This window comes from Scyliorhinus canicula, chromosome 2 (assembly GCF_902713615.1).
Source record: "Scyliorhinus canicula chromosome 2, sScyCan1.1, whole genome shotgun sequence".
In the NCBI taxonomy this organism is placed as follows: Eukaryota; Metazoa; Chordata; class Chondrichthyes; order Carcharhiniformes; family Scyliorhinidae; genus Scyliorhinus; species Scyliorhinus canicula.
Genome location: NC_052147.1, coordinates 128,975,812 through 128,988,055, shown reverse-complemented (window position 1 = coordinate 128,988,055; position 12,244 = coordinate 128,975,812). Strand labels below are relative to the sequence as shown.

General features: G+C 48.1%; 1 protein-coding gene across 1 annotated transcript in view; it reads right to left on the bottom strand.

Annotated features, from left to right (window-relative positions):
- The window catches only part of acadl (acyl-CoA dehydrogenase long chain), a 166,567-nt gene that overhangs the window by 45,426 nt on the left and 108,897 nt on the right, over positions 1-12,244 (bottom strand). The window contains exon 6 of the mRNA XM_038786478.1: positions 10,226-10,390. Coding sequence (XP_038642406.1) covers positions 10,226-10,390 — 165 coding nt within the window. The remainder of the gene's footprint in view (positions 1-10,225; positions 10,391-12,244) is intronic.

The following is a 12,244-nucleotide window of genomic DNA, read 5'->3' as shown; positions in this document are numbered from 1 at the left end:
TACCAGTGCAAACATCCTCTCCATGTCCAATCTATCCAGGCCTAGCACTATCTTGTAAGTTTCAATAAGGTCCCCTCTCATCCTTCTAAACTCTAACGAGTACAGACCCAGAGTCCTCAAACGTTCCTCAGACGACAAGTTCTTCATCCAGGGATCATTCTTATGAACCTCCTCTGGACCCTTTCCAAGGCCAGCACATCCGTCCTTAGATACGGGGCCCAAAACTGCTCACAATACTTCAAATGGGGTCTGACCAGAGCCTTATACAGCTTCAGAGGTACACCCCTGGTCTTATACTCTAGCCCTCTTGACATGAATGCTAACATTGCATTTGCCTTCTTAACTGCTGACTGAACCTGCATATTAACCTTCAGAGAATCGTGAACAAGGACTCCCAAATCCCTTTGAGCTTCTGATTTCCAAAGCATTTCTCTATTGAGAAAATAGTCTATGCCTAAATTCCTCTTTCCAAAGTGCATAATCGCACACTTTTCCACATTGTATTTCACTTGCCACTTCATTGCCCACTCTCCTAGCTTGTCCAAGTCCTTTTGCAGCCCCCTTGCTTCCTCAATATTACCTGTCCCTCTAGAGATCTTTGTATCATCTGCAAACTTAGCAACAGTGCTTTCAGTACCTTCTTCCAGATCATTAATGTATATTGTGAAAAGTTGTGGTCCCAGCACAGACCCCTGAGGCACACCACTAGTCACCGGCTGCCATCCGGAGAAAGACCCCTTTATCCCCACTCTCTGCCTTCTGCCAGTCAGCCAATCCTCTATCCATGCCAGAATCTTACCCTCAACACCATGGGCTTTTTACTTATTTAACAGTCTCCTGTGCGGCACCTTGTCAAAGGCCTTCTGGAAATCTAAATAAATCATATCCACTGGTTCTCCTTTGTCTAACTTCCTTGTTACCTCCTCAAGGAACTCAAACAGATTTGTCAGTCACAACCTCCCTTTGACAAAGCCGTGCTGACTCAGTCCTATTTCACCATGTACTTCCAAGTACTTCACAATCTCATCTTTAATAACAGACTCTAAAATCTTACCAATGACCGAAGTCAGGCTAACCGGCCTATATTTCCCCTCTTCTGCCTCCCTCCCTTCTTAAACAGTGGTGTTACATTAGCCACTTTCCAGTCTTCTGGGACCCTTCTTGCCTCTAGTGATTCCTGAAAGATCATCACTAATGCTCCACAATTTCCTTAGCTATCTTTTTTAGGACCCTGGGGTGCAGTCCATACTGTCCAGGTGACTTATCCACCTTCAGACCTTTCAGTTTCCCCAGAACCTTCTCCTTAGTAATGGTCACTGTACTCACCTCTGCCCTGGTTCTCCTGGAGCTCTGGCATCCCACTGGTGTCTTCCACCGTGAAGACTGATGCAAAGTAACTATTCAGTTCGTCTGCCATTTCTTTATTTCCTATTATTACTTCTCCAGCCACATTTTCCAGTGGTCCAATTACTATTTTTGCCTCTCTCTTACCTTTTATATCTTGAAAAAAACTCTTCCTATCTTCCTGTATATTACTAGCTAGCTCCTCCCCCTTATTGCTTTTTAGTTGTCCTCTGCTTGCTTTTAAAGGCTTCCCAGTCCTCTGGCTTCCCACTAATTCTCGCCACTTTGTATGCTTTTTCTTTAGCCTTTATTCTGTCCTTGACATCCCTTGTCAGCCATGGATGCCTTGTCCTCCCCTTAGCTCCGACTTGGGATGAATTTCTGTTGTGCCTCCCCATTAACCCCCCCAAAACTCCTGCCATTGCTGTTCCACTGTCTTCCCTGCTAGGTTCCTCTTCCAATCAACTCTGGCCAGATCCTCCCTCATGTCTTTGTAGTTTCCCTTATTTTTAAAACATTTTTTTTATTCTCCTCCTTTTTCACATTTTCTCCCGAATTTACACCCACCAACAATAAACAATAATCAGCAACAGATATATCAATCCCCATAACAATAACAACGATCCCATCCTCTCACCAACTCCCAAACATCAGCCCGCATGTTTACATAAACAAATGACAAAAAGGAATCAGGGATTACCCATAGTCATCCTTAATATACACAGCTCCCCTCCTCCCACCCACCCCCCCAACTAATGTTCGATGTTATCCAGTTCTTGAAAGTGCATAATAAATAATGCCCATGACTTGTATAACCCCTCCAAGCTTCCCCTCAGTTCAAACTTAACCTTCTCAAGGGTCAAGTATTCCAACAGGTCCCCCCGCCACGCCAGGGTACAGGGTGGAGAGGCTGCTCTCCATCCCAGCAGGATCCACCTTCGGGCGATCAACGAGGCGAAGGCTACGATATCTTCCTCCGCTCCCGTTTCCAACCCTGGCTGGTCCGACACCCAGAATATGGCCTCCTGGGGACCCGGGTCCAGTTTCACGTGCACCACCTTGGAAATTACCCTTAAAACCTCCTTCCAGTAATCCTCTAGCTTTGGACAGGACCAAAACATATGAATGTGATTTGTGGGGCCCTCCCCGCAACGCTCACACACATCCTCTACTCCTTCAAAGAATCGGCTCATCCTCTCCCTCGTGAGGTGCGCTCTCTATACCACCTTCAGCTGTATCAGCCCCAACCTCACACATGAGGTGGAGGCATTCACTCTCCGGAGCACGTCACACACTCTTCTATAACCTCTCCCAACTCTTCCTCCCACTTTGCTTTGATCCCCTCCAGTGGTGCCTTATCCTCTTCCAAAATAGCTCCGTACACCGCTGACACCATCCCCTTCTCCAGTCCCCTTGTCGTCAGCACCTCCTCCAGAAATGTGGAGGCCGGTTCCTCCGGGAAGCTCTATCTTCTTCCTGGCAAAATCCCGAACCTGCATGTATCTAAACATTTCTCCCTGCTCCAACCCATACTTCCCTTCCAGCTCCCTCAAACCTGAAAACTGACCCCCTAAGAAACAAATCTTTTAGCGTCTTAATCCCCTTCACTTCCCATTTCCAAAAACTTCCATCCCACTTCCCTGGCTCAAATCTATGGTTCCCCCAAATCGGCATTTCCCTTGACCCTAACCCCAACCCGAAGTGTTGGTGAAACTGCCTCCAGATTTTCAATGAAGCTATTACTACCGGACTCCCTGAGTATTTGCATGGAGCTATCGGGAGCGGCGCTGTTGCCAGTGCTTTCAGTCCCGATCCCCTGCACAAACTCTCCTCCATTCTGACCCATTGGGAATCAACCCCTCTGACCCAGCTCCGCACCTTCTCCACATTCGCTGCCCAGTCGTAGTACATCAGGTTCGGGAGACCCAAACCCCCTGCCTGCCTTCCCCTCTGTAGAAGCACCTTTCTCACTCTGGCCAACATCCCTCCCCATATGAATGAGGTAATCCGTCCCTCAATCTCCCTAAAAAAAGCCTTTGGCAGGAAAATCGGTAGGCATTGAAAAATAAACAGAAATCGCGGCAACACATTCATTTTAACCGCCTGTACCCGACCCGCCAGTGACAGAGGGAGACCATCCCACCTCGCCAGGTCGGCTTTCACTCTCCCCAACAAACTAGTGATGTTGTACCTGCGAAGACTCCCCCACTCCCTGCGACCCCAGGTACCTAAAGGGAGTCCCTGCCCTACAGAATGGCAGCCCCCCCACCCCCGGCTGAGACACCACAAAATACTCACTCTTGTCCAGGTTCAGCTTGTACTCCTAGAACGACCCAAATACTCGCAGTAGCTCCAATATTCCCCCTATCGACCCACTCGGTTCCGACATATACAGCAGCAAGTCGTCGGCATATAAGGACACCCTATGCTCTATTCCCCCCGCACTATTCCTTTCCATGCTCCTGAACTTCTTAATGCGATGGCCAACGGCTCAATCGCAAGTGCAAACAGCAGGGGGGACATAGGACATCCCTGTCTTGTTCCACGGGGGAGAGAAAAGTATCTCGAGCTGATATTGTTTGTCGGACACTCGCCTTTGGTTCCTTATATAATAGCTTTACCCAGTTCACAAATCTTGGTCCAATTCCAAACCGCTCCAGTACTGCCATCAGGTACCCCCATTCCACCCGGTCAAACGCCTTCTCGGCGTTCAATGCCATAACCACCTCTGTTTCCTTCCCTTCTGCCGGTGCCATAACGACGTTCAGAATCCTCCTAATGTTCAAAAACAGCTGCCTCCCTTTCACGAACCTCGTCTGATCCTCACCTATCACCTTCGGGAGGCACTCCTCCAGCCTACCCGCCAGTACCTTCGTGAATACTTTTGTGTCCACATTCAGAAGTGATATCGGCCTATACGACCCACACTCCGTCGGAGCCTTAACTTTTTTAGCAACAGTGAAATCGATGCCTGCCCCAAGGATTGTGGCAGCATCCCCTTCCCTATCGCCTCTTCAAACATCCCCACCATCAGGGGTACCAACTTATCCTTGAATTTTTTATAATATTCCACCGGAAACCCATCCGGCCCTGCCACCTTCTCCGACTGCATCCTCCCAATCGCATCTTTTATCTCCTGCTCCACTATCGCTCCTTCTAATGTAGCCATGTCCCCCTCCCCTAGCCTCGGGTACCCGAACCCATCTAGAAATTCCTGCATCTCACGGTCTCCCCCTGGTGGCTCCGACCTGTACAACCTCTCATAAAACTCCTCAAAAACCTTGTTAATCAGCACCACCACCAACTTCCCTTCCCTTCCCTATTCCTCACCTGAAGAATTTCCCTTGCCACTGCCTCCCTCCGGAGCTGACCTGCTAAAATGTTCATAAACTGCACCCCTTGCTCCTTTCAGTTGGTGCACCACCTTCCTGGTGGACTGTCGTTCGAAGGTCGCCTGTAGTTCCTTCCTCTTTTCCAGCTTCGCTGGGTCCCCATCTTCTGCATAATTCCTATTTACCTCCAACATCTCATCTATTACCCTCTGCCGCTCCAACCTCTCCTCTTTGTCCACCCTGGCCTTGAACAAAATTATCTCACCCCTCACCACCGCCTTTAGAGCCTCCCAGACAACTGCCTTCGATACCTCACCCGTACAGTTGAAACCTACATATTCCTTAATTACCTTTTTAATTTTCTCACAGAACACTTGGTTCCCCAAAAGCCCCACATCCAGTTTCCACCCCGGCCTCTGCGCTACCCCCTTCTCCAGTACCATATCCACCCAATGCGGAGTGTGATCTGACACTGCAATTGCAGAGTATTCCGACCCCTTGACTCCAGCCAGCAAAGCCTTCCCCACCACGAAAAAGTCGATCCGCGAATACACCTTATGGACTGCTGAGAAAAACGAGTACTCCCGTTCCCTTGGGTGCAGGAACCTCCAAGGGTCCACCCCTCCCATTTCCACCATTAGCCCAGCCAGCGCTTTCGTCCCCCCCTGATGGGACCAGCGAGCGCGGCCGTGATCTGTCCAACCTTGGCTCCTGCACCAAGTTCCAGTCCCCTCCATAATCAGCTCGTGTGTGTCAAAGTCGGGAATGGCCCCAAACACCTTCTTCGCGAATCCCACATCGTCCCAATTGGGACCGTATACGCTTAACAGCGCCACTAATCTCCCCTTCAGTGCCCCTGTCACAATCACATATCTACCCCCCTGATCTGCCACCTTCTCCATCTGGAAGCGCACCCTTTTGCTGACCAACACCACCTCGAGCCCTTCCATCAAATCCAGAGTGAAACACTTGGCTAACCCAGCCCTTTTTAAGTCTCACCTGGTCCTTCACCCTCAAGTGAGTCTCCTGCAGCATTGCCACATCGGCTTTCAAACTTTTAAGATGCGCAACACCCTTGATCTCTTGACCGGACCTCCTATCCCTCTCACATTCCACGTGACTATCCTTACTGGGGGCCTCTCATACCCTCCCCACCTTTCCTATCAACCATCATCATACCACCGGGCCCTGCCCCATAAGCCTGACCCGTCCCTGTCCATTGTTAACATCGAACCCCTTCCCCCCCCTCCCAAGAACCCCCCCTACATTTCCCCCTGAAACAACATATCCCAGCATCCATCCCTTCCCCTCCCTTTCGCTCGCCTCGTAGGCCCATTGAAGCCTGCTATCCAGGCTCCAATGTCCGCAGCCTTCCTCTCACCTCACCTCCGTTCACTAGCTGACTTTAGTTACTCCACCCCCCCCCCCCGAAGATATATCGTCTCCTTCCACCCAATCCCAGAGAAAGAAAAAAACAAAAAAAAACAAAACCAACAATCCAACCCATACAATTCCCTAACATAACATTTAACCGTCGCAACACAGAACACCAATCAACCCACCATTAACTTGAACTCTGTAACAGTGCAAAGAGAAGTAAATTACAACACACATCAATAAAAAGAAAGTTGTAGCATTTATACATTTTCCAGCTGCTCAAACACAGTCCACAGTCTCTCTTCCAGCTCCGCTCCTCACATCTGTCCCAAGCCTTCTGCCCTCACGAACGCCTCAGTCGCCTCCGCTGTCTCAAAATAAAAGTCTTTGGCGTTATACGTTACCCTCAACTTCACCGGGTACACCATACCAAATCGCACCCCCTTCTTGGACAATGCTGCCTTCACTCGCCCAAACGCCGCTCGTCTTTTTGCCAACTCCACCGTCAAGTCCTGGTAGATACAAACCGCAGTACTATCCTACAGCACCTCCCACTTCTGCTTCGCCCAGCTTAATACCCTCTCCTTCATGCAGAACTTATGGAAGCAGATAATTACTGCTCTTGGCGGCTCATTCACTTTGGGCTTCAGCCTTAATGACCGATGAGCTCGGTCTAGTTCGCACTGGGAGAGGTTCTCACCCTCCCCCATCAGCTCCGCCAACTTCTTTACAAAGTATTGTGTTGGCCTTGGGCCCTCTGTCCCTTCGGGCAAGCCCACAATTCTCAAATTGTGCCACCTTGAGCGGTTCTCCAAGTCTTCGAGCTTTGCTTGGAGTCCTCTATTGACCTCCACCACCCCATCGAGGTGACCTGGTCGCTGTGTCGTGACACGGCCTCCTCCACTTCCTTCATCTTCTCAATGTCCAAATCAGCTTTTATGGGGGTGGGGTGACAGTTCATAATGTGTCTTAGATTTGCTAACTGAGTTGTCTTTTGCCTGCTTTATTTCTATATGTAAAAACAGTCATTGAAATTGGCGGTTGAAGTGCTATTTGAGATGTGTTAGGCACTGTATAAATCCAAGTTCTAACCAGTTTGCTGGAGAAATCTCTGGAAGGAATGTACTTTTAAAAACCTGGTAAACTTCCCAAATGTGAGACATTGATTTCTAATAAAATGCTGATTGAAACACAAGTATGCAATATTAAATTTTTAACAACAATGTCAAACTGATATACTCATTATAGGGAAGGTGTGGATGCTTTGGAGAGGGTACAGAGGAGACTTTCCAGGATGCTGCTTGGACTGGAGGGCATGTCTTATGAAGAAAGGTTGTGGGAGCTCGGGCTTTTCTCACCGGAGCAAAGAAGGCAGAGAGATGACTTGATAGAGGTGTACAAGGTGATGAGAGGCATGGATAGAGTGGATAGCCAGAGACTTTTCCCCAGGGCGGAAATGGTTGTCACGAGGGGACATAATTTTAAGGTGATTGGAGATAGGTATAGGGGAGATGTCAGAGGTAGGTTCTTTACGCAGAGTGGTGGGTGTGTGGAATGCACTGCCAGCAGACGTGGTGAAGCGACCCTCGGACAGGCACATGGACAGAAGTAAATTGAAGGGGTGTAGGTTAGGTTGATCTTGGATTAGGATAAATGGTCGGCACAACATTGTGGGCTGAAGGGCCTGTACTGTGCTGTACTGTTCTATGTTCTATGTTCTATGTTGTCGCCCTGCTCTTTCACCTCGGCCGATGCCTTTGCCACCGCCACCCTCACAGGGTCGATTGCCTCCTCCACCAATGACTTTAATGAGACCGCCGTCTCCTTCCTCAAGGCCTCCATGTGCCTTGCGAAATGCTTTTCCAGCTCCACCGCCATCACCTCAGTCATCTGAATTAACTTTCACCAAACTTCTTTAAACCTTCTTTCTTTCTCCTCTACATTCCCCCAGAGCTCCCCTGGGACCGGACTTCAGCCTTCTTTCTTCATCCTAGGTGGGAGCCATCCGATGTGGGACACCCCACCTACATCGTGCCCTGGCCTCGGGCCTGCTGCCTCGGCCTCCTTGTAGCTCCGCCCCCGCTGCTCCGAACTCCACGCAGCGCTGGGCCCAGCGCCTCAGCCCCCGCCGCCCGACACCCGTGCGGAGTTCTTCGCCAGTTTTTAAACTGGCCCCGCTGGCTGCTCGTGACGGCCCCAGAGGCCGACAATGGTGGTGAGTGAAGACTCTGGGAAATCCAAAATTGCCGCAAATTGTGGCCACCGACGGGAGCTCCTCTTACTGCGGCCGCCCTGCTCGCCCACGCCACCAGAAGTGACCTAGTTACCCTTATTTAATTGTAATACTGTTACATCTGATTGCAGTTTCTCCCTCTCAAACTGCAAGGTAAATTCTATCATATTGTGGTCACTGTTCCCTAAGGGTTCCTTCACCTTAAGTTCCCTCATCAAGTCTGCCTCATCACACATCACCAAATCCTGAATTGCCTGTTCCCTAGTAGGCTCTGTCACAAGCTGCTCCAAAAAAGCATCTCTTAGACATTCCACAAATTCCTTTTCTTGGGATCCACTACCAACCTGATTTTTCCAGTTCACCTGCATACTAAGTTCCCCATGATTATTGTAATATTGCCTTTTGTACATGCCTTTTCTATCTCCTGATTTATTTTCTGCCCCACATCCTGACTACTGCTAGGGGGCCTGTACATAACTCCCATCAGGGTCTTTTTACCTTTGCGATTCCTTAACTCTCCCCACAGAGATTCTATGCCTTCTGATCCAATATCGCTCCTTGCTATCGATTTAACGTCATTCCTTACTAACAATGCAACCCCGCTCCCTTTGCCAATCTGTCTGTCCTTTCGATGGGACATATATCCTTGCAAATTTAGATCTCAGCCCTGATCCCCTTGCAGCCATGTCTCTTCTGATGCCCACAACATCGTACCGACCAATTTCAATGTGCACAACAAGCTCATTTACCTTGTTCCGTATACTGCCACATTTAGGTACAACACCCTCACTCCTGCATTGATCACCTCCCTTTTCACACTCTCCTCAGTCACTGTACCCTGTACTGTGGCCCTTTATGATTTTTGGCTAAGGCTTCTCTGCCTAACACTTTCCCCCTGCCTGCTTTTTGTTTCTGGCCCCGTTTTACTTCCCTCTGACTTCCTGCATCGGTTTCCATCCCCCTGCCACATTAGTTTAAACCCTCCCCAACAGCACGAGCAAACACCTCCCCTAGGACATCAGTTCCAGTCCTGCCCAGGTGCAGACTGTCCAGTTTGTACTGGTCCCACCTCCCCCAGAACCGGTTCCAATGCCCCAGGGATTTGAATCCCTCCCTCTTCCAACACCTCTCAAGCCACGCATTCATCCTATCTATCCTGAGATTCCTATTCTGACTAGCTCGTGGAACTTGTAGCAGTCCTGAGATTACTACCTTTGAGGTCCTACTTTTTAGTTTAAATCCTATATATAAAATACATATTTTTGAAAGCAGTATTGAAGATAGTAAACAGTTTCAAAATGAAAAATGGACTTTATATGTGAGGCAATCAAATACAAGAACAAAAAGTGATATTGAATCTGTGGACAAGCAAAATCTGGTTTTGTGAAGACTATAAGGAACAAGAGGATAGTTATGGGGAGAGGCTTGAAAATCTATTACCGTATTCACTAAAGCAGAGAGTTAATGGTAAAATCTGACATATATGATCAAAATAATGAAAGGTTTGAGAAGGTAAATTGATGGACTATCATTTCCACTGTCCAAACAGTAACAAGGCAGAGCATCAGAAACATACATGGAGGGAAGTTAGAAGACGTTTTCTCGCAGAAGGTTAATAGAATATAGAACCCATTAACAGAAGTAGCTACAGGAGCCAAATCAGTGACAGCATTTAAAATTTATTTAGACGGATTAATGAATAGAAAAATTGATTAAGAATTGATAGATTCAATGTGAAGCAAGACATTGGCACAGAATTGAAAGTCAATTACCTTTCTTTGTTCTAATTATATACTTCTCACATCCTTTGATACCCAATGTATAATTAAAGAATTGATATTTCATATTATACAGCCCTGAACATTTGACAAAACGAATAAAACAATAACATTGAAGTTCAGAAGAACAACCTTTAAAAAGTGAAGAAAGTCAGGCAAACCTGTGCTTTCAAACCAATCTTCTCCAGTTTTTTTCCTTTGATGAATCCCTTCATTCCATTTTCCACAAGAAACAAACTTAGCCCATGGGCTCGAGAACGTGCCTCAAGATCTGTTACAGCTACAACAATTACCACATCACACATCCAGCCGTTTGTTATAAAAACCTACAACAGAAAAATAAATGGTGAACTGGAGATATCTCAACCACATTATGGAACCAAACATCCCAAAAGGGGCCCATTTGGTGCTGTTGGCTCTTTGAAAAAGTTATTGCCCATGTCCCACTCCTACACCCACATATCCTGCAAATTTCTCCTTTTCAAGTATATATTCAATTTCTGGCAGAAAGATGCAAGTGAATCTGCTTCTCTTATCTTTTCAGACACATTTTAGATTATGACAATTTGCTTTGTAAACAAAATATCAGTCCCCTGTTTCTTTGTAAACACTCCTCAAAATTCTGTGCACGTTGAAAATCCTGACAGCAGGCCATTTGGGCCATCAAGTCTGCACCGACCCTCCGAAGGAGCACCCTACCTAATCCCACTACCCCACCCTATCCCTGTAACCCCCATTTAACCCACACATCTTTGGACACTAAGCGACAAGTTATCATGGCCAATTCACTTAACCTGCACACCTTTGGACTGTGGGAGGAAAGTGGAGCATCCGGAAGAAACCCACGCAGACATGGAGAGAAAGTGTAAACTCCACACAGACAACCATCCAAGGTTGGAATTGAACCCGGGTCTCTGGCGCGGTGAGGCAGCAGCACTAACCAATGTACCACCATGCCACCCTGGAGGCTCAGCGAGAGTTGAACATGTGACCCCTCGTGACCCCTGCTAGTGGAAACAGTATCTCCATATTTAATGTATGCATTGATAGCCACAAAGTTGTATAGGAATGTGGCACCCTGTCTAGGCCCATTAAACCTATTTCAGAATGCAATCATGTCACAGAAGACCAACAGGTAAGTCACGGCATACACCTTCTGCTTACTGTCTACTATCCTCTTGTAGCTGCTTCTCTTTTCCTTTCCTCCTTTTTCTGGTCTTTTGAACCAAGCCCATTCTTTCCTTTGCTTCTCTGTCTTTCTTCATTCTGCTCTACTTCTACTTTTTGCCTCCATTATTCTTTTGCCATTGGGGATTAAATGGGGAATCCCAGGGCCACAGCACAAAACAATCACTCTGTGCTTCCCCAGTTCAGCAAATTTCTTCCCACATCAGACCCCTACCCCTTTCCAGCATCCATTACCACTCCTTCCCTTGCGCCCTTTCACTGTCAACTATTCCCTCCCACTTTATCCCCCGCTGCTTTCACCCTAGTCCCACATTCCTAACATTACCCTTTGCTTTCTAACACCCCTCATACCGTATGTCTCAACACTTCATGGCCAAGACACAGAACAATCAAAAGCGAACTAGTCATTTTTGCGATGCAAAACAAGGAAAATGCCACCAAGTTTAGAGTTATTTGAAAATACAATTTGGACTTCCGGTTGCGGCTATGACCAGCTAAGTCGCACGTTTGGCTGCTCCTGCTACAAAGGTGTTTTCGGGCCGATTGGAGGGCCCCAACGGCGCTGTAAGGACAAATCCCGGTGGGGGAAGGCTCCCTGAAGAGAACCAGACCAACTTTATGGTCGGTACCCGGAGTGGGGTGGTAAAGAAAGCAACAGCAGCTCCCAAAAAAAAGCGGGGGAAGAAGACCAAAATGGCGGCCGGTGGAGCACCCGAGGAATGGAGGAAATGGGCGGAGGAGCAGCAGGCCGCTCTCCTGCGCTTCTTTACGGAGCTGAAAATGGAGCTCTTGGAGTCAATGAATGCGACGACCACCAGGCTGATGGGAGCCCAGGCGACCCAAGAGGCGTCGATTCGGGAGCTGCAACAGGAGATGACTGTGAGGGAGGAGGAGGCCACGGTCCTCGTGGGAAAGGTAGAGGTGCACGAGGCACTCCACCTGAAATGGCAGAGCCGTTTTGAGGAGCTGGATACCCGAATGAGGCGGAAGAA